Here is a 23901-nt window from a genome sequence, read left to right as displayed (position 1 = left end):
AGCTCAGGTCATGATCTCACTGTTTGTGGGTTTGAGCCTCGCGTCAGGCTCTGTGCTGACAGCTCAGACCCTGAAGCCTGCTTCAGATTCTGTGTCTCCTTCCCTCTCCTCCCTCCCCCACTTCTGTTCTGCCTCTGTCCTTAAAAATGAATAAATGTTAAAAAAAATAAAAGTCAACTGTAATGTAATCCCAATTTTATTAGAAAAAAAGGTACAAAGATATTGACAGTAGATATCCCTGTGTAGCAACATTACAGGTGAAATATTTTGGGAAAATGTGCCTTTCTGTATTTCAGGGTTTTCTATAATAAAAAGCTGACACAATTCTCAAATCATATTGTTTATTTGGGTGTAACAAAATGTACCAAGTTCAGAAGACATGCACATACATCAGTTCTTAGCTGAAGTCCACGGAATCAGAAGGGTTTTAGAATTCAGTACTTTTCAGATTTTACAAAGGTAATGCAGCATATGACACCCCTGGCAAGGTCTGGTGTCACATCCAGCAATCCAATACTGGTATTTCTGCAGCATATTATATGAACAATTACACTGAATGGGAAAAATGAAAGCTATAAATAGCCTCATGATAGTTCAGTTCAGGTTTTGCACTAAAGGAGTTACAAAAGAAATCCATGGCGCACCTGGGTGGCCCAGTCATTAAGCATCCAACTCTTGATTTCGGCTCAGGTCATGATCTCATGGTTCGTGAATTCTAGCCCCGTGTCTGTCCGGCTGACATTGAGGAGCCTGCTTGGGATTCTCTCTCTCCTGCCCCTCCCCACTTGCATGCATGTACTCTTTCTCAAAATAAATAAATAAACATTTTTTAAGAATTAAAAAAAAATCAGAGGCATCTGGGTGGCTCAGCCAGTTAAGTGTCTGACTTCAGCTCTGGTCATTATCTCATGGTTCTTGAGTTTGAGCCCTGCACGGGACTCTATGCTGCTCTGTGCAGAGCCTGAAGGCTGCTTCAGATTCTGTGTCTCCCTCTCTCTGCCCCTTCCCTGCTTGTGCTCTGTCTCTCTAAAAATAAATACACATTAAAAAAAAGTTTTTTTTAAGTAAAATAATATTAAACTATGGACATGCACAATATGAATGATTCTTACAATGTCGAATAAAAGAAACTAAACACAAAAGAAAACATGCTGTAAGATCCATTTACATAAAATACAAAACCAGTCAAACTAATCTACGTGTTAGAAGTCAGGATAATGGCTCCACTGGTGGGTGAGGGGTGGGTAGTGATTGAAAGGAAGCACAAGGCAGGCTTCTGTTTGTTGTTTCCTGATCTGAGTACTAATTACCTAGAGGTGTTCACTTTGCAAAAACTCACTGAGCTGAACAATTAAGATACATGCAGCACCTTGGCTGTGTATTTTAATAAAACATCTTTGGGGGGGGCAACCCTGACCAGATAAAATATTATTTATTATTGTTACTAGGAGTAATAACTGAACCATAATTAATGCTCTTCTTCAGCTACAGGCTTCTCCTAAAATACTTTACTACTACAAAGAAATTTGATAGTTTCATCATATGCATTAAACCATTTTAAAAAATCCAGTTCATACTCCAGCAACAAGGAGAAGAATGCTTTCTACGCAGAAAATTCTGAGACAATTTTAGCACAACTTTAGGGAGAAAAGTAGTACCTCTCCACCTCCACCCCAATCACTATTCCCCACCCTTACCAATAAAGCAAGCTGAGCTTTCCCCTACCCTCTCACTGTATACTATCCTCTGGGTACTTACTACCCTCTTCCTCTACTCCGTTAAGTGATAATAAAGAACTTGAGGGCAATGCCCACCTTCTCTATTCTCAGGGAGACTGTAAGCCCTGAAAGCTCCTATCACAAGACCGAAGAAAATAGAAAATTCTAGGACTATGAGTATCACAGTATTTATGAACTGTACTCTGAATAACTGGAAAATTTATCATGAGGTCTTTTAAAATTCCATTAACAATCTAAGGAATAAAAATAAAATCTTCCTGGGGCACCTAGGTGGCTCAGTCAGGTAAGTGTCTGACTTCAGCTCAGGTCATAATCTCACAGTTCCTGAGTTTGAGCCCCTCATTGGGCTCTATGCTAACAGCTCAGAGCCTGGAGTCTGCTTCTGATTCTGTGTCTCCCTGTCTCTGCTCATCCCTCGTTCACGCTTTGTCTCTCTCTCTCTCAAAAATAAATAAACATTAAAAAATTTTAATGAAAAATAAAATATTTATTATCTTTCAATGTATAATGTCATCAACTAATTAACAATGGAGATACTGTATGACTATTAGTTTAATAAGTACTTTTATAATTGTCTAGGAACAAAGGGCATACTAGGGAAAACATACACTCACATACACACACAGACTTCTAAATTATAAGCTCCCTACTTTATTTACCAAAGGCTCCTCTGAGGTAAGGTTGTGCCTGACTCATATTTTTATCCCAGCAAATGCTTAACACTATTTATTGAAAGAGTCTCTCCCACTTTAGCTGTCAAATATCCAAGGCTCATTGAAAACCCATCACACATACAAGGTAAAAACCCATCAAAATGAGCTCTCCACCTCACACCAATTAGGATGGTTACTCTCAAAACAATAACAAAACCAAAATAAGTGAAAAATATGGAGAAATCAGAATTGTTAAGTGGGAATGTAAAATGGTACAGCTGCTCTGAAAAACAGTACAGTGGTTCCTCAAAACATTAAACCTAGAAGTATGGTATTATCTGGCAATCCCACTTCAGCTACACATCCAAAAAAACTGAAAGCAGAGTCTTACAGAAATATCTATACATCCATGTTAAAAGTAGCATTACTGGGGCACCTGAGTGGCTCAGTCCATTAAGCATCTGACTTCAACTCAGGTCATGGTCTCACGGCTTGTGGGTTCGAGCCCCGCGTTGAGTTCTGTGCTGACAGCTCAGAGCCTGGAGCGTCCTTCAGATTCTGTTGCTCCCCCTCACTCTATCCCTCCCATGCTCATGCTCTGTCTCTCAATAATAAGTAAAAATGTTAAAAAAAAGTTTTTTTTAAAAGTTGTATTATTCATGCATAACAGCCAAAAGGTAGAAGCAATCCAAGTGTTCATGAATGGATGAAATGGATAACAAAGAAGGAAATCCTGCCATCTGAAATAACATGGAAGAACCGTGAGGACATTATGGTCACTTCTATGAGGTACCCAAAGTAGTAAAATTCATAGAGACAGAAATTTAGAATGGTGATTGCCAGGGGCTAGGAGTTAGGGAGAATGGAGTTGTTTAATGGGCAGAGTTTTGGCTTTCCAAGATGAAAAAGTTCTACAGATCTGCTTATACAACAATGGGAATATACTTTTACTGAATTGTACACTCAAAATGGTTAAGACAGTAAATTTTATATCATGTGCATTTTACCACAATCAAAAAAATAACTTAAAAACCTCCAAACCAACCTTATACGGTTATCTACTTATACAGATGCCCAACCTGTACCTCCTAGTCTTCAGCTCAATGCTTGAATCTCTAGTCTCATATTGGGATGCAAGAAAAACTGCCCTCAGGATCACACAGTGATTTAGTTGATGCAGTCATTTCAGAACTCATAAGGCATGACTGATCCCTGCCTACTAAAATGTGAAATGAGACTCTGAGAAATTAAATGCTATGCTCAAGTCACCCAGCTATTTGTACCAGAGATGAGATTTCAAGGGAAGTTTTTTTTTTTTTTTTTTTTTGAGAGACAGAGAGAGACAGATCATAAGCAGGGGAGGCGCAGAAAGAGAGGGACACACAGAATCAGAAACAGGCTCCAGGCTCTGAGCTGTCAGCACAAAGCCCGATGTGGGGCTCAAACTCATGAACTGTGAGATCATGACCTGAGCCAAAAGTCGGATGCTCAACTGACTAAACCACCCAGGCGCCCCTTAAATGAAGTTTCTAAATTGATAAATGAGACCTGCTCTTGCTGCTCTTAAAGAGGCTTATAGTTTAGTGAGGAATTTATTTCTTCGATCAATTCAGGTATTCAAATAATACAGGAAAATGAATAGAAATGGAGAAGGTGGAAAATATGAGGACAGGACATAGCAGAGGTAACCAGCCTCAATGTTCCATCACTGGTACTATTAAATCTGGCTGATTCGACAAATACTTGCTGAGCACCTACTATGTGCAATGTGTGTATTTAGGTACTGGGGATACATCAGAAAACAAAGACCTAACTCTCAGGGAGTAAAGCAGTCCACTGGTTCATCTCTAGCTGACTTTCCAGCACAAAACAGCGGTCTCAAATGTTCTTCACACTTTCAAAACCTCTGATCCTCATGTAATGCTCCCAAGACAGATGTCAACCTTACCTACTTGATTCAGAAACTAAGGCCACCTGGCAAAAAATCCCCTACATATACTCAACTTGGCATGGTTTACAGTGATGTCTGTTCCTAGAGCATACTTACTTTCTTCTCTAAAACTAAGACCTCCTCTTTCCATCTGTGATCTCACAACATGCATAACTGCACCAGAGACAAAGGAGGTGCAATACCAAAGGCCTGTTCTTCTTCCTTTCCTGGGGCCTTCTTACCACAAATACCCCCTTTTTTTTAACACTGCCAATCTAGCTAGCAGAAAATAGATGACAAGATGATGTTCACTAGAGAACTTTAATCTGTAAAAGAGAATCAAAGAGACTCCATCAAGAGCATGAAAAGGCAACTCTCAGAATGGAGAAAGTATATGCAATACATAATTCTAAAAAGACTCAGGGGCGCCTGGGAGGCTCAGTCGGTTAAGCATCTGGCTTCAGCTCAGGTCATGATCTCACGGTTCGTGGGTTCAAGTCCCACGTCGGGTTCTGTGCTGACAGCTAGCTCAGAGCCTGGAGCCTGCTTTGGATTCTGTGTGTCCTTCTCTCTCTGACGCTCCCCTGCTCGCACTGTCTGTCTCTGTCTCTCAAAAATAAATAAAAAACATTTAAAAAAATAAAAATAAAAAGACTCATGTCCATGACCTACAAAGTCATTTATTTATTTACTATTTACTAAAGATAGAAATCTCAATATAAAAATTTGCAAAATACCAGAAAACTGTCAAAAAGCTAATAGTCAGAAAGTAACATGAAGAATTAAAACCATCAGGGAAATGGGAAACAAATCCACAATGCATACCATTTCATACCCACCAGAATGGTTAAAACTAAGGTAGAAAATATCAAATGTTGTTGAGGACATGGAGCAACTCTAACATGCTGCTAGTTGGTATAAATAGGATTTAACCCCTTTGGAAAATTGTATGGCAACATCCACTAAAGTGGAACTTACATATACATACCCTGCACACAGCCATTCTGCTCCTAGGTACAGACTCAAAATAAATGTGCAAGCATGCTCACCAAAACATACTGCACTAGAATGTTTATGGTAGCACTACTACTAAAGGTCAAAAACTGGGAACAATCCAGGATGAGTAACTATGGTATAGTCACATCATGGAATACTAATACTACAAAGAGAATGAACAATTCACAACTACAGAAACATGACACTGAATAAAAGAAGCCAGATACAAAAGAAAACAAGTATGTTATATGATTTGTGTGAAGTATAAACTGAATCTACGCTACACATCAGAATAGAGGATGCCTATAGAGAATGCTGGGGAGAGATTTCAGGGGGCATTTCTGAGTTGCTGGGGTTCTCACTATTGATCTGGACACTGTTTATTTACATGAGTGTGCTTTGTTTGTAAAAATTTACCAACCTATATTCTTATGATATGTGCACTTTTCTGAATCTGTATTATTCTTCAATTGAAGTAAAAAATATAAAGGGGGGGAGGCTGAAAAGAATAATTATCACAAAATTGAGGGTAGTGGTCAACTCCAGAGGGTTGACAAGGTACCTCCAAGGTACCAACGAGGTTTGGGGTGCCTGTGTGGCTCAGGTGGTTGAGCATCTGATTTCAGCTCAGGTCATGAGCTCATAGTTTATGAGTTTTGAGTCCCGCGTCAGGCTCTGTGCTGACAGCTCAGAACCCAGGGCCTACTTCGGATTCTGTGTCTCCCTCTCTCTCTCTGCCCTTCCCCTGCGGGCACGCATTCTCTCTCTCTAAAATAAACATTTGGGGTGCCTGCGTGGCTCAGTCGGTTAAGCGTCTGGCTTCGACTCAGGTCATGATCTCATGGTTTGTGGGTTTGAGCCCTGCGACGGGCTCTGTGCTGACAGCTAGCTCAGAGCCTGGAGCCTGCTTTGGATTCTGTGTCTCCCTCTCTCTCTGACCCTCCCCTGCTCATGCTGTCTCTCTCAAAAAATAAATAAAACATTAAAAAAATAAATTAAAATTAATTTAAAAAAAAGAAAGGTAAAGTAATCCCAATGTTATCTCAGAACACAGAAAAAGAAAGCTTCCAAATTTAGTTTATAAAGAAAGTATAGGGGCACCTGGGTGGTCAGTCGGTTAAGCATCTGGCTTTGGCTCAGGTCATGATCTCACGGTTCGTGGGTTCGAGCCCCGCGCTGGGCTCTATGCTGACAGCTCAGAGCCTGGAGCCTGCTTCAGATTCTGTGTGTCCCTCTCTCTCTGACCCTCCCCTGCTTGAGCTGCCTCTCTCTGTCTCAAAAATAAATTGAAAAAACATAAAAAAATAAAGTATAATAGTCACCCACACCTGCCAAAAGATTGCACACACAAAAATATAAACTAGTATCACTTATGAATATCAACACAAAATCTTCTAACATTAGCAAACAGAATCCAACAGCATATTATAAAAATACAATATAACCATGTACAATTTTTTCCAAGAACGTGAGAGATTCAGTATAAGGAAATCCAATTAATATGATCCTCATATTAGTAATAGTAATGAGAAAAAAATCATTATGATCATCTTCACAGGAGGCAGAAAATACATTTGACAAAATTCACTCATTTGCGTTAAAAAAAAAACAACCAAAATAGGAAGTGACAGATATTTCCTTACATAAATAAAATACACCTCAGCCCAATGCTTTCCCATCTTGGTAAAGAAACATGAGAGACTTTCCTGCTGAAGTCAGAAACCATGGAAGGCCAAAATATTATCCAATTTACATTTTATACATTACCATTACATTCTAGGATCCTACACAAATATTTACTAGTTCTTGAAAGCTACATTCTGCCTGCTGGGGTAACCAGAAACAATTCTTGAAGTTTCTATAAAATTCTGGCCTTTTTTTTTTTTTTTTGCAGCAATGTGGATAGTACTGGAGGGTATTATGCTAAGTGAAATAAGTCAGTCAGAGAAAGATAGACACCATATGTTTTCACTCATATGTGGATCTTGAGAAACTTAACAAAAGACCATGGGGGAGGGGAAGGAGGGGATAGTTACAGAGAGGGAGGGAGGCAAACCATAAGAGATTCTCAAATAATGAGAACTGAGAGTTGATGGGGGGTGGGGGAGAGCGGACAGTGGGTGATGGGCAATGAGGAGGGCACTTGTTGGGATGTGCACGGGTGTTGTATGGAAGCCAATTTGACAATAAGTTATATTTTAAAAAACTGGTCTTCTTATGACTATTTCTGTCTTACACTTTCTTAGTGGCAGGAAATAAATGGCTCTTCCTAGCAGTTATGTCAGAGTGACAATCACAAATGTCCTTTCTTTCCAGCTCTTTCTGGACTAAAGAATGTATAACACTTCTAAAGAATATCACTTTTATCATCACATGGATGGTAAGGAATCAGAGTTGTCCTGAAAAAATGCTCAAAAACATTAGCAAAATATATGACATGTGGAATGGCCCAAAAAGAGGATGAAGGCTTCTCATAACAGTCTTGGGTTAATCTAGTGGGGCTGTCAAATGGTTTTTCACTGATCTGAAACATAATACCAAACACTTGTATATGCCTCTAGAGTCTTGCAAAACTTATGAGAAAGGATTACATTAATCTTTTTAAAAAATCTGCCATGGGGAGCCTGGGTAGCTAAGTTGGTTAAAAGTCAGTCTCCTGATTTCGGCTCAGGACATGATCTCACGGTGGTGGGATCACGGGATTGAGCCCCACCCACACTGGATGCTGTGCTGAGCATGAAGCTTGCTTGGGATTCTCTCTCTCTCTCTCTCTCTCTCTCTCTCTCTCTCTCTCTCTCTCTCCCTGTCCCTCTCTGCCTTCCTCCCTCCCTCCCTCCCTCTCTCTGTCTGCCCCTCCCCTGCTTGCATTCATGGACACTTTCTCTCTCTCAAAACAAATAAATAAACTTAAAAAAATAAAAATGAAATAAAACCACATGTGAAAAATCTAATCACTTGAGGTAAATTAGTACTTTGGTACAGTGTAGGAACTTTGGTACATAATTATTTTCCTCAAGGGTTTAATTTTGAACTTTTAACATTAAATCATTTTGTTAGTTTTTAATAGGAAGTTCCACCAGGTTTTTTTTTAAGTTTTTAAAAAAGTTTTAATGTTTATTTTTGAGAGACAGAGTGTAAGTGGAGGAGGGACAGAGAAAGAGGGAGACACAGAATCTGAAGCAGGCTCCAGACTCTGAGCTATCAGTATAGAGCCTGACTCAGGGCTCAAACCAATGAGACACGAGATCATGACCTGATGACCTGAGCCAAAGCTGAACGTCCAACCAAATGAACCACCCAGGCGACCCACCCCTAGGCCTTAAACTTATTTTTAAGTTTAATTTAAAACCTAAATGTTTTAAATTAATTTAAACGTTTAAGTTAATTTAAAGGTGCACGTGCTTGCAGAAAGGGTGGGGGGGAGAGGGAGATGGGGAGGGGGGAGAGGGAGAGGGAGAGGGAGAGAGTATCCCAAGCAGGCTCTGCACTGCCAGCACCAGCATGGATGCAGGGCTTGAACTCACAAATCCACAAACCATAGGATCATGACCTGAGCCAAAACCAAGAGTCAGACCCTTAAAGTGAATCCCCAAGCACCCCTCTCCGTTTTTTTAGATCTCAGTAATGACTACCCAGAGGTTTTTCAGGTAAACCACACTAAAACAGATAGCTTTCCAGGAACAGGGCAATAGATAATCCATAAGTGAGACCTTTCTATATATGTGTAGACACATGCATGCGCACACACACACACGCACCAATTTCATGTAATGTCTCTGAGGGCAATGACAACATTAGAGCTGGAAGGGACTTTAGAGATTTACCTAAGCCCTTAATTTTCAGATAAGGAAAACCAAAACCTGCAGAGGCAAAGTGACCAGCACAAGCCCATGAAACATGTCAACAATGGCAAGGACAGAGGGAGACTTGGGTCTCCTGACACCCAGGCCAATGTTCTTTCACTTGGCTCAAGAATGCCCTTTGTGACTTCTCCCAAATTTGACACACCCTCACACAAGCACCCTTCGGAACCCAAAGATAACTCTTTAGTGAAAAGGAACTAAGTCTCAAACTACAGATAATTATAAATATAGTTCATCAAACTTTTACTCTCTGAAGCATCTGAAAGTAAGTCTTGTTAATATGATGCCTCATTATCCTCTAATACTAGAGTGTGTATTTCCTACAAACAAAACAAGACCATTTTCCCCACATAATCAAAATGCAAATATCAAAACGGTTACAGTCTAATCTTCAAGCCCCCATTCAATTGTGCAAGCTCAGAATCATGAATCACGTTTAGTTGTCACACCTCTTTAGACTCCTTCAGTCTGGAACAATTCCTCAGTTTTTTCTGGACTTTCATGACCTTGACATGAAAATTACAGGCTAGCTATTTTGTAGAATATCTCTAACATAGGGGTTTGTCTGGTGTTGCCTCATGATTAGATTTGGATTATGCTTCAAATTCTTGGCTGTTCCAGGGGCTCCTGGGTGGCTCATTCGGTTACGTGGCCGGCTTCAGCTCAGGTCATGATCTCACAGATCGTGCGTTTGAGCCCCGTGTTGGGCTACGTGCTGACAGCTAGCTCAGAGCCTGGAGCTTGCTTCAGATTCTGTGTTATCCTCTCTCTCTGACCCTCCCCAGCTCACACAGTCTCTCTCTGTCCCTCAAAAATAAATAAAAAACATTAAAAAAATTTTTTAAATAAATAAAGTGGCGCCCTTTCTTTAAAAAAAATTTCTTGGATGTTCCTATTCTAAAGAAAAACATGGAGAGTGCTGACCTGTATCTATCAAAACTAAATAAGAGATGGGATTTTTTTTTTAATGGGCAAAAGTTAAGACACTACACCAAAGAATATGTTATTGGCTGATATGCACAGAAAAAAATAATCTTTAGTCATGAAGAAAATGAAAAGTGAAATTATTATGCAATACCACTTATAAACTCACTAGATGGGATATAATCAAAAGAGATGGACTCAAATAATTGTTGGTAAGGCTGTGAAGAACTGGAATGCCTCATACGTTGCTGATGGAAACGTAAAATGGTATAGTTGCTTTGGAAAATAGTCTGGTGGTTTCTTTAAAAATAAAAACACAACTTTCAAAAGTATCAAAGCACTGGAGCCAAAAAAGTCTGAGGAACTGCTCCAGCCAGAAGGAGACCAAAGAAACAGGACAACTAAATGAAACACAGATTGCTGAATAGGATTTGAGGAGGAAGAAGTAATAATGTGTCAGTGTTAATTTCCTGATGGTGGTGACTGGCTATGTTACAGTTATGTAGGAGATATTTCGTTTGGTAAAAATATACACTGAAGTGTTCTGTTGAGATGGGGCACTGTATGCATCAACAATTTACTCTCAAATGGTGCAGGGAAAAAACTTTTTTGTATGGTCTTCATAATATTTCTATACATTTCAGATTGTTTAAAAAAATTGTTAAGGGACGCCCGGGTGGCTTAGTCAGTTAAGCATCTGACTTTGGCTCAGATCATGATCTTGCAGTTCATGAGTTTGAGCCCTACATCAGGCTCTGTGCTGACAGCTCAGTGCCTAGAGCCTGCTTTGAATTGTGTGTCTCCCCTCTCTCTGCCTCTAACTCACTCACACTCTGTCTCTGTCTCTCTCAAAAATAAACAAAAATTTTAAAAAATTTTAAATAAAGAAATTGTTAAATGTAAAAAATTTTGTTAAATGTGTAGCATTAAAAATGCTTAAAATTAATCTATTACAGAAAAAAAATACCTTCCCCTTTCCACTGTATACTCTTTAAAGACTTTTTTTTTTTAATGTTTATTTTTGAGAGAGACAGAGCATGAGGAAGAAGGGCAAGGAGAGAGGGAGACCCAGAATTGGAAGCAGTCTCTAGGCTCTGAGGTGTCACCCCAGAGCCTGATATGGGGCCCCAACCCACAAGCCATGAGATGACCTGAGCTGAACTCTAATGCCCAACCCACTGAGCCACCCAGGCACCCTCCTCTCTATACTCTTAACCCATTTTATAAAACTTTTCTTCATACTACTTACCAGTAAGTGAAATGTTACGCACTTGTGATAGTCTATCTTCTCTGCTGAAAAGCAAACTCAAGGTCAGGGACTAAGTTTTGTTCACCACACTATTCTCAGTACCTAGAATAGTAACCAGTACGTAGGGTATTCATATCTGTTCAATGAATTAATTTGTAATCTTATTACGGTTTAAAATAATTCACTATCATCCCCTCCCCTACATATACACACACATTGCTTGCCCCATGACCCGGCAACTCCACTCCTAAGTAACCAAGAGAAATAAAAGCAAATGTACATACAAAGACTTACAGATGAATGTATAGCAGCATTATTCAAAATAGACAAAACCCAAAAACATTCCACATGTCCATCATCTAGTATATCCATCCAATTAATTACTATTTAATGACAAAGGGCAATCAACCACAGGTCCTGGCAAGAAAATGGATGAAATTTCAAAACCAGTTTAAGAAAACCACCAGATACAAAAAACTGTATCTTGCATGATTCCATTTTCACTAAAGCTCAAGGACAGGCAAAACAGAAAGCGGATAAGGAATTGTCTGGAGGTGGTAGGAGGAGTGGGAACTGACTGCAAGTGACAAGAGGGAACCTTCTGGAATGACAGAAATGTTCTAAAGCTGGACTGCAGTGATGGCTGCACAACTTTGTAAATTTACTAAAAATTATTGAACACATAATTTTATGAGTTTTATGGTATGTTGATATAGCTATTTTAAAATAAAAGGCAGACAGCTAGAGACAGCCTCCTTTTGCTTGCTATGTGGTCAATTTTTTAAAAATCCACGTCATCTTAAGGGACGAATAAGGCTATGTCCTGTAAAGAGGGATATGAGCATTTTAAAAGAGCTTGTTGGGGGGGGGGCGTCTGGGTGGCTCAGTCGGTTAAGTGTCTGGCCTTGGTTCAGGTCATGATCTCACGGTTTGTGGGTTCAAGCCCCACATCAGGCTCTGTGCTGACAGCTCAGAGCCTGGAGCCTGCTTCCGATTCTGTGTCTCCCTCTCTCTCTTCCCCTCCCTGCTCATGCTCTCTCTCTGTCTCAAAAATAAATAAAACATTAAAAAAAAAAAAAGAGCTTGTTCGAGTACCTGGGTGTCTCATGTGGTTAAGTGTTCAACTCTTGATCTCTACTCAGGTCATGATTTTCCAATTTGTGAGCTCAAGCCCCACAGTGAGTTCTGCACTAACAGCACGGAGCCTACTTGGGATTCTCTCTCTCTCTCTCTCTCTCTCTCTCTCTCTCTCTCTGTCTCTCTCTCTCTGCTTCTCCCCTGCTCATGCTCGCTCTCTCACATGTGCTCTCTCCCCAAATAAACTTTAAAAAATAAATGAGAGCTTGTTTAGCCAAATTAAGATCCGAACTACAAGATGTGAAACCCTGAAAATTAGTAGGAGCTGCAATTTTCATATTCTGTCCATTTGTTTGACTCTTCAGGTTGTTCTTAAAGGGAATTCTCAGAATCTACATTAGACTCCTATCTGACCATCGCTCCAGCATGCTAGCAAGAGGCTCTAAGAGTACCTAAGCTTGGAAAAACAACCTTATCGATGCTAGTTATTGAAATAACCTTGAAAATCATAGCTACAGAGTTTGAATTTGTGTAGATGATACTGATTGGTTAAGAAAGAAATTATTAATTTTCTTGGTTAGGATATCCCACCAACTTTTTAGTTGTCAGCCAGTTTTCTTACAACAGATGATTCTTAAATAGGGAGGACAATTATGTTATGGCTTAAAATTCTCAAAAACTATTTTAGGGGACATATGTAATAAGAAACATGTATGTTCTGCTTGGTATAGAAAAGAAGCACTCAGTATAAAAAGTGCCTTATTCTCACTTAATAGAAATAACCCACTTAAAAAATTGGTTTGTGCATAATCTACGTTTTCGGCTTCCCAAGTGCAGAAAAACAGGAAGGCCATTTAAAATTAAATAACATATCTATTGACTTAAAAGTATTTTAGACTTGTTTTGGGGATAAATGCTATAAAAAGAAATTAAGGGAAACTCACTAGCAAGAACTTAACACCAAGGTCCTGACCAGGCCTCTCTTCCTCTCTTCAAGCCACTCCAATTCCACCAGGCATCCAACAGACTGTAAGCTCCCAGGGCTACATATTTATTTCACTGATGTACCCACAAAACTACAACATACCTAATGCATGTTATTTGTTAATTATAACTAGGAAGCCTAGCTGGAGTTAGCTGTTCAGTACAGAATGATTTCATAAAAGTGTTTTTACTATATTACACAATTTATTTCCTTATCTGCCTGCCCCCAACACTAGTTTGAGGGAGATCAAGGCACATGTATCAGGGCCTGGCACATAAGATGTCCTCTGGCCATTCTATCAAATAGGAGAGGCAGATGCCCAAGACTGCACAACTGGAACCTGACAGACCCAAAGTATAATTATTTTATTCCTGCATGTGTTACTTTATACTCCAAGAGACTATTCCAAGAGACTGAGTGAGGTGAGAGAGGATCCGGGTCTTGTCAGGTCATTTACTTCAAGGAAATAACAATTAGAGCATTAACTGAATATGAGCACTCAACATTTCACCTACATACCTCATTCAATCCTCATGACACTGAGAAATACACTATCCCCTTTCTACAAACAAGGAAAACAAGACTCACATTGGATAACCTGCAGTAGTCATATATATAGGTAGTGAAAACCCATGCTCTTGCATATTCCATCATATAGGCTTCCAGAAAAAAGTTAAACCTTGGGAGTAAAGGCTGTGGCCAAAGATCAGAATGCTGGCTGGCCTCAGACAATCTGCTCAAGAAGTCACTCAGCGGGTGTTGGTTCTTAGCTGTTTCTTTATTGTTAGACTGAATAACTCACACATATGTTACATGTTATATATGTATCAAATACATTTTAAAGATATAACCCAGTTTAGGGGCCCCCCATAATGCCAGAGACAGAAAAATAAAAGATCTCTAAAAGCAGCCCAAAGCCCTTCTTCGGCTTCAACTACTTCTCCCTCTCCTCTCCTCTCTTCCTTCCCCACAGGCTCTAAAAAGCAGGGAAAAATTCCAGCCTGAAAAAGAGCAGGGGAAATAGTACCAAGAACTAATCTGGCAAGTCAGCACTCAATAGGAGACATCTTTTGATAACCCCCACCTCATCCCTCATACTTTAGAGAAGTCCAGCCTTTTCTTTTTTTTTTTTTTTTTTTTTTTTTTAATTTTTTTTTTTTAATGTTTTATTTATTTTTAATACAGTGATAGACAGAGCATGAGAGGGGGAGGGGCAGAGAGAGAAGGAGACACAGAACTGGAAGCAGGCTCCAGGCTCTGAGCTAGCGGTCAGCACAGAGCCTGACGCGGGGCTCGAACCCACGAACGTGAGATCTGACCTGAGCCGAAGCCGGAGGCTTAACCGACTGAGCCACCCAGGCGCCCCAAGTCCAGCCTTTTCAAATGATTCCACCAGCTGACTGGACAAGAGGTGGATACCATCCCAAAATGGATCAGATTCTCTACCCCAGGAATTTGATTTAGAGTGCTCTTAGACTCTGGTTGTCAATGTACTAAATACACATACTTTGGGGAATCAAGGGTAAGTAAGCTCTCTTCTGCCAAATGCATGGGGATGTGGTAAAAGAGAAAAGAAAAAAGAAAAAATCTCTGTGCAGAGATGAAGGATGCAACATGATTCTGTAAATGTCAAGATAGAGAGAGGGAAGTACGCTGGTCTATTTTCTAGTTCCTGGTCACAACGTACCTGAAGCTTTAACTGCACTTCCTATCCCTGAAGCACCATGAGAAAGAACCCTGAATCTTAATCACAAATTCAATTTCTACAGTCATTTTCTATGAGGTAGTGCATGAAACACCCCAGCACCTTACACTGTCTTTCAATTAGCTAGCTCCAAGTCATTCTTCAGGTCCCAATTTAAACACCACTTCTTCCAGGAAATCTCTCAGACTACTCAAACCATTCTAGCTCCACCTTTTTTATTTCCTGGTAGCATTGTGCACCTCATCATACTCGGTAAATGTTATTTCTTTCCTGTGGGACTATAAACACCACAGAGTAAAACTACCTCTTCTGTTCACCACTTTGATTCTACTGCCTAGCACACAGGCCAGGTACATACTTAATAATATCATAAGTGAATGGAAATCAAGAAACTGGTGGAGGTAGGTAAGAGGGATGAGAAGATATGAACACTACCCTCCTGATAAAAAGTTTGCCCCTACCTCCCTCATCCTTTCCAGGTGTCCAGTTTTTCTCTCTTCTACCTCTCTATAGCCCCAAGTTAGCTCTGACAATTATCATTTTATACTTTGGTGCCAATGCATTCAGGAATCCAGGCTGTAGGAATATGTTTCCAGGTAGCTTGGTATAACGAAGTAAAACCTATCCAAAAAAAAACAAAAAAAAAACAGGTTTTGGGGGGTCTAGATAAATCTCAATTCTGCAATATATTTATTGGCTGTGACCCCTTGGCAAGCTACATGAAATCTGGTTTCTTTAAGTCTAAAAAACATCTATTACCTCAAGGATGAGAAAGAAAATGAACTTGAAACTACAGTACCTAAAACAAGGCAGGCTCGTAACTAATGTTAGTTAATTGATCATGGCATACCCGTGCAGGCCCGTACCCCTATGCCGACTTCCCAGTTCCTAATGGCCATGGGTTCAGAACACATACACTGTCCTAAGACTGAGAATCTGAAAAGCGCCTTGGAGAATATCTATCCCTGCTGGCTTTCCAATGCGAAGGAGGCCCAAGTAGCGAAGAGAAACAAAAGGGAAGAAATAGCATCTCAGGGTTAGGTAGGTGAGTATAGTGAACTGGATACAGGGTGAATTAGCTCTGAATGTTTGTTGATGAATCAGTTCTTTTTTAATTAGGAGGTACGTTAATGTGAACAAGATGGAGAATTATACACGGTTCCTGGGAAAACTGGGATGCTTTTTTTGTAAAAATCTTTTCATAAAATACTTGATAATTGAAAACAAATTAAGTTCATAGAAATGGCTTATCAGTTAAAGCTAACCACCAGAATTCTACACTTTTTAAAAAAAGTTTATTTATTTACTTTGAAAGAGCATGCAGGGGAGAGGCAGGGAAAGAGTGGGAGAGAATGCCAAGCAAGCTCCCAACAGCACCCGATGCGGGGCTCAAAACTCCCAAACTGTGAGATCATGCATGACCTGAGCCAAAATCAAGAGTCAGATGCTCAACCGACTGAGCCACAGAGGCACCTACAGAATTCAACACATTAACAGGAATATTATTAATATCAAAATTAATTTTGTTAAATAACCTGTACTCAAAACGTTCAAAATCACTAAAGTTTCTGTTGCTCATGTAAACTGGTGTACTTAGATCTTTGGGCTCCCAAATTATACAAGAGAATTCTTTATTAGAAGTTAACAGACTTGCGGGGGGGCGCCTGGGTGGCTCAGTCAGTTAAGCATCCGACTTTGGCTCATGTCATGATCTCACAGTCCATGGGTTCAAGCCCCGTGTTGGGCTCTGTGCTGACAGCTCAGAGCCTGGAGCCTGCTATATATTCTGTGTCTCTCTTTCTTTTTCTGCCTCTCCCCTGCTCACACTCTCTCTTTCTCAAAACAAAATAAAGGTATAAAAAGATTAAAAAACAAACAAACAAAAGTTAACAGATCGGCATGGCATCCAGATGGCTCACTAAGTTGAGTGTCCAACAGAAGGTCATAACGTGTGGCTCATGAGTTCAAGCCCTGCATCAGGCTCCGTGCTGATAGCCTGGGCCTGCTCTGGTTCTTCTGTCCCCATCTCTCTGCCCTTCCTCACTTGAGTTCACTCTCTCAAAAATAAATGTCTTTAAAAAAAAGAAAGTTAACAGAGACTTCTGGATGATTCATTTGGTAGAGCATGTGACTCTTGATCTAGTGGTTATGAGTTCAAGCCCTATGTTGGCTGCAGAGATTACTTAAAAATAAAACTTAAGGGATGCCTGGGTGGCTCAGTAGTTCAAGAGTCCATCTTCGGCTCAGGTCATGATCTCACGGTTCATGGGTTCGGGCCCTGTGTGGGGCTCTGTGCTGACACCTAGCTCAGAGTCTGGAGCCTGTCTTCAGATTCTGTGCCTCCCTCTCTCTCTGACCCTCCCCTGCCCACACTGTCTTCTCTCTCTCTCTCTCTCTCAAAAATAAATGTAACATTAAAGAATTTTTTTTTTAATTTAAAAAAATTTAACAATTGGGACACCTATGTGACTCAATTGGTTAAGCGACCAACCAGCTCAGGTCATGCCCACACAGTTTGTGAGTTTGAACCCCGCATTGGGCTCTGTGCTGACTGACAACTCAGAGCCTGAAGCCTGCTTTGGATTCTGTGTCTCCCTCTCCCTCTGCTCCTCTCTGACTTATATGTGGTGCATGCACTCATGCTCTCTCTCAAAACTAAACATTAAAAAAAATTAACAATTAACAAGCAAAACTAAGAATCTGAATCCAGATCCATTTGTCTTGAGATTCGATAAATTACATGCACTACTGCTAGTCTTGCCTTTCAAATAGGTAGTACGAATAACCTAGCAGAGTTTCAGGAAGGGAAAGAATACTACAGCACACAGTAGTAAGGGTATGTTTATGGAGGAAATGAGCCTTAGACGAAGTCAGGACTTGAAAAGGACCCAGGGCGCCTGGGTGGCTCAGTCAGTTGAACATCAGGCTTCAGCTCAGGTCATGATCTCACAGTCCATGGGTTCAGGCCCTGCATCGGGCTCTGTGCTGACAGCTCGGAGACTGGAGCCTGCTTCGGATTCTGTGTCTCCCTCTCTCTCTGCCCCACCTCGCTCGCTTTCCGTCTCTCAAAATAAAATAAAGACATAAAAAAAATTTTTTAAAAAGAAAAGAAAAGGGCCCAGTGTTTTACAGAGTAAGTTGAAAGGGCATACTGTGAGCCTCTTGACAGGACAATTCTGCACAGGGACTGTACCATGCACTGTAGGTCGTTTAGCATACCTGCCTCCCCCACATACATACAAATCAATATAACAACCAAAAAAAAAAAAGAAAAGGGCGGCGGGGTGGGGGGGGAACAATACCCAACACATTTCAAAATACCCCTGGATAAAAGTCATATCCACTGAGTAACCCTAGATAAGCAGAAAGAAAAGAAAGTAAACAGAGCAGGTAGGTAGAAAGCCTAAAAAAAGACAAAGAGGGGAACATAATTCACAAAATTTGACAAGGAACTGGCAGAGACAAGACCATCCTTTAATGACTCACTTAACAAGTGAAGTCTGAACTCCCCAGTAAACAATGTCCTTCAGGATTTGACCCTGCCCATCCCAGCTGTCTTGACTCCAGCTTTCTCCTCAAGGCACCCTATACTCTTGCCATCGCAAACAACCAGTGGTTTTCCTGACTTAATTTTCCTCCACCTAGAATGCACGTTCAAGGCGGACTCCTAGTCATACATCAACACCCTGCTCAAAAGTCTGTGAACCCACAGAAAAGAGAGCCCGACAGCTCCACATCACTCAGGCCTCCTTTATCTCACAACATTACACACGTTCTTTCTGAATGGACTGGTATATGCTCTTTATTACTTTGGACCAAAATGTACTAAAGGGCAGGGACCATGTGAATCCTGGCATGTAGCAGGTGCTCAATATTTTGAGTGAATTAACTATGTGAAAAGTTTTTAGAAAGGCTAAAAAGTGGGACGCCTGGGTGGCTCAGTTGGTTGAGCATCTGACTTTGGCTCAGGTCATGATCTCACGGTTTGTGGGTTCGAGCCCCACGTTGGGCTCTGTGCTGACAGCTAGCTCAGAGCCTGGACCCTGCTTCACATTTTGTACCTCCCTCTCTCTCTGACCCTCCCCTGCTCACGCTGTCTCTCTCAAAAATAAATAAAAAAACATTTAAAATTTTTTAAAAAGGCTAAAAAGTGATATAGGCAAGGAGACAACAGATATTTCTGCTATTAAAAGCATACATTTTCTCAGCTTTGATCTTTGGTAAAGCATCATTCCGGAACCTTACAGGCTGGGATGCTCTATTACTTCCTAGCTGTGTGTCCTTGGGCAAGTTAATTAACATCTCTCTCTGTCTCAAGTTCCCTCACTTTCATACAGAGTAACCACATTTGCAATGCAGTTATGAGGATTAATTAATGTATACAAAAGAGAGTGATTTAAATGGTGGTTCTACTAGTCTGCCATAATCAAAAAGTTTCAATGAGACAGAATATTATACCATTAGGAAGGTGATCATACTGGAATTTCACCTGAAACCATCTGGTTTTTTTAGGAGTAGAAATATCAACATGTCTCAACAGTTTGTTTTCAAGCTGCATTGTCTGTCCTCTATAGAATTCAATGCCAATCCCTTCTGACCACAGTCTCCCTCGGTTCCTGTGATGATGCGAACTCCTGGTTGTCCTGTCGCTCTAGCTCACTTCCTCTGTCCTCTTCTGTAAGTTGTCCTCTATTGACACCTAAAGTTAGGCATTTCTTTGGCTCAATTCTGATATATTTTTCTCATCTTATCCATTCTTACAGTATCTCTATTTCAACTAGTATCTCTGTGGAGGTGACCCAATGACCTCTCATTCATATTCGGAAAGGGTTTCAAACTCAACTTACTCAAAACAGATACTTATCTTAGTTAAGAAATGAACAAGCATACACAGCTTCAATTTCTCCTCTGTCATACATTTTTTTCTTTTTTCGGATTCTTCCACATCTCACCAGTCCTCAGATTCCTATTCCTTTGCCTACCTCTTAAAAATATTTGTCTGGGTCAGGGCGCCAGGGTGGCTCAGCTGGTTGAGCATCTGACTTCGGCTCAGGTCATGACCTCATGGTCTGTGGGTTCAAGCCCTGTGTCGGGCTCTGTGCTGACAGCCTGGAGCCCACTTCAGATTCTGTGTCTCTCTCTTTCTCTGCCCCTCCCCTGCTCATGCTCTGTCTCTCAAAAATGAACATTTTTAAAAAATTATAAATACATATATATATAATATGCATTATATTTGGGTTATCTTTATGGTCTTCTTGTTCTACCTTAGTAGTTCTTACCCTTTCTGGGACAATGGACCCTTTGAAAATCTAAGAAGATATAAGATATATAAACAGATCTCCTTGCAATTTCACTTAATCAATGACCTCAAATAAAAACCTGTGCTCATCCATGTAAGATTACTACTTACATAAATTTTCACCTCCAGTTTTGACTTCCCTCTTCTAAATTTCAAGACGCCTTCTGGATATAGCTTAAATGGTCTAAGTCATCACAACTTAACAAGTCTGAACTCTCTATTTCTCCCTAATAAGCCTGCTCTACCCCCAGTATTTCTTCTCTGGTAACAGCACCACCATCCTCCTAGGCTCCCAAACTAGAAGTCTTAGAATTAACAAATATGCCCATATGCAGTATCAGAAATCCAGGTCTTAGATATCCCTCTTAAATCCAAAACCCATCTCTAAGACCCTTACCCTTTATGATCTCATTATCCTTGGTTTCTTCCCATACTTGCCATAATTCAGGCTTTCTATCAATCTTCTGAGAAAAGCTCATTAAGGATACTTTTTTTTTTTTGAAAGATTTTATTTTAAGTAATGTCTGCACCAACGTGGGGCTCGAACTTACAATCCTGAGATCAAGAGTTGCATGCTCCACCGACTGAGCCACCCAGGCACTCCATGGACTCAATCTTAATAAAGTCTCTCAACACCTCTGTTACCCTCCACTGCCACTGTATCACTTCACAGCCGGGCACTTACAATAGCCTAATTGATTCCCCCACATTTTTTTCCTATCATTTCCACCAGTGTTGATCTATCTTCCCAAAAATATCTCAGAACTGACCATGTGACTGCCTGTTTTCAAAATCACCGATGTTTCTTCATTGCACAAATATACAATGAAACTCAGTTTTGTTTTTAGAGTCCTCTACAGCTTGCCACCTAAATACTTTTCAAAGATTAGATTCCACAACTCAACTGTCACTTGAGCCTATTATCCATCAAAATCAAACCCACTTTTAAAGACCCAACTCAAACTCCTCTTCATCTTTATACCTTCCATATAATGATTAGGAAAGGGCTCTGCACAAAAAAGGCAAAATTCCTAATTGCCTGAAAATCTTTAACTCTGTCTGTGTTACATTTTAAAAAACATCCCTATTTAAATATCAACATTTCATTCAAAAAGCCCTCCATAAACCCAGCACTCTTAATTAACATTTATTAAATGCTAAGAATGTGCAATGCAGATTAAATTTTTATTTAGATGAGGATAAAAGCTATAACCTGGACTCAGGATTGTAATTCCAATTATAGTTGTATTTGGATTTTATTCAGGAAAGGAAAATTACAGTAAAAGTACTTGGCCTCTCCCGTAATAGAGACTTAGAAGGTCAAATAAGTCTACAACAATGACAGAAATACTTACTATATGTAAGTTATCTTCAGACTGGTAAAAATCTTATCAAGAGGGAAAAAAAAAAAAAAACCTGGGGCACCCAGGTGGCTCAGTCAGTTAAGCATCCGACTTCAGCTCATGTCATGATCTCATGCTCTGTGAGTTCAAGCCACTCGTTGGGTTCTGTGCTGACAGCTCAGAGCCTGGAGCATGTTTCAGATTCCGTGTCTTACTCTCTCTCTGCCCCTCCCCCACTCATGCGCTGTCTCTCACTCTCAAAAATAAACATTAAAAAAAAAAAAACTTTCAAGTGAAATGTCCTAAACCTAAAGATTTTTTTCAGTCCATATTTTACATGTTGAATTTTTTAAAAGAGCCGAAGGACTTGATGGACAATTCTGAGCCTCCGACAGACATGCTTACAGGCATACTTACCAGCAGGTGCAGTAGCAATCAGATGTATGACAGAGAAGTGATGCTGTGTGCAGTACTTTCTGTTACCTTCTAGGGCCTTATTTCTTTTACACCTGACCTAATGTAAATTCTCTTTTGGTTCCTAATCCTGAGTTCACTATTTTTCACAGTTATATATGTGAAGCATTTTGATCCTCAAGAGAATGAATATAGTCAAGATTCAATTAGTCTTTTTTTAGTCTTTCTATCGAAGATACTTGTTAAAACACGCCCTGTAAGGCATTTAGAAAATCACATTCAAATTTGAATACATTTCAAAAATATATTTATTTACAACCGCAATACTACTAAAATTCTGAAGTTATTAATAACACTATTTAAGAACATAAGGGTATAATAGAAAGAGCTGCAGCACTTGAAATAGGATCTCAGTCTACAATCTCAAGTCTGGACTCTATTTGCATGACCTGAATAATTTGCTTCACTTACAAATACTTTCTCACCTGAAAGAGGAATATCACCACCTTTTCCTCCTTCGAGGTGGCTGTTCAAATAAAAGGAGATAATATACCTAGAACAGGACCTGCCACCAAGTGTTCAATAAATATTAGTTTGCTTGTTTCATTCAAAACAAAACACACTCACAAGACTTAAGTGTAAGGGAGTCTACACTTCCATTAGGTCCTCATCAGCACAAAACAATACAGCTAGGTCTAAGAACTAGAAACGTTTCTGAGGAATATGGATCAAGATAAGGGAAGCTGCATGTGATTCTGCAAGAATTCCATTACGACTGCATACATATTGACCACTAAAACATTAACAGGAAAAAGTCCAGAGCAATTGTGCTAAAACGTCTGAATACATTTACGCTGGCAAGAGAGTTCACTCGGGGTAAACAACAAGAAAAAGAGTCAAATTAGGCCCAACTCCAAACGACTCTAATAAATTAAGAGACAGGGGCTGGCTTATTCTTCATGAAACGCCAACAGTATGGATATTAAGATCCATTTAAAAACTTCAAATTTAAAATATTTCATAACTAACACTGCTGCCACTAATGCTTTTTATAGAAAGCCTGCGCAGAAGGACACCGTTAGCATCACTGAAAAAAATATATTTAACGAAAGTCGTTCGCGGAAAAGGGGCGAGGGAAAATAATTATTTCGACGTTCTGCATACTTGCCAAGGCGAACCGCTTTCAAGACCGCGGCCAACACCACCATCGACAAGCATCTGAAGGAATTCCTGGCTTTACAATCGGATGTCAAAAAGAAGGCCACAATGCTAGCAAACTGGGGGATGGAAGGGGACCGGAGACCGCTTCCGTTCCGTTCCGTTCCCTTCCCGGGGGTCCTGGCTCTAAACTCTGCGCTGTGCCCGGATCTGGGGGTCCCTGGGTGCTGGCCTCCGCCCCCTACGCCCCTCCCCGCGGCAACCGAAGGCCGGCCCGCGAACCGCCGCGAGCAACATCCAAGCCTTGACCGCCTCCCAGGCCCCATTCGAGGTCCCCGGCGCAGCGACCGCAGTGAAGCCAAGGACTGGGGTCGCAGCAGTGCGGGAGGCCGGGGCGCGGACGAGGCCGCGGCTGCGTCCGCTGCGTCCCCAGGCGGTGGGGTGGGCGGGCGTGGCCGGGCCTGCGGGCGGGCATGGACACTTACCACACCATGCCGTAGGCGCCCTCGCCGATATAAGAGAGGTTGGTGTAGCGCGGTCCCACGTCGAACACCTGCCCGCGGACC

At 40.6% G+C, this 23901-nt stretch overlaps 1 protein-coding gene across 1 annotated transcript in view; it reads right to left on the bottom strand.

Moving 5' to 3' along the window:
- Window positions 1–23900, bottom strand: part of MAPK1 (mitogen-activated protein kinase 1) — a gene marked incomplete at its 5' end in the record, with an annotated part of 100907 nt that extends 77007 nt beyond the window's left edge. The window contains one exon of the mRNA XM_029921590.1: window positions 23821–23900. Within this exon, the coding sequence (XP_029777450.1) occupies window positions 23821–23900 (80 nt within the window). The remainder of the gene's footprint in view (window positions 1–23820) is intronic.
- Window position 23901: the final 1 nt, after the last annotated feature.

The sequence above is a fragment of the Suricata suricatta genome, chromosome 14 (assembly GCF_006229205.1).
Source record: "Suricata suricatta isolate VVHF042 chromosome 14, meerkat_22Aug2017_6uvM2_HiC, whole genome shotgun sequence".
In the NCBI taxonomy this organism is placed as follows: Eukaryota; Metazoa; Chordata; class Mammalia; order Carnivora; family Herpestidae; genus Suricata; species Suricata suricatta.
Note: the sequence above shows the minus strand (reverse complement) of the source record. Positions and strands in the feature narration are given on the sequence as shown.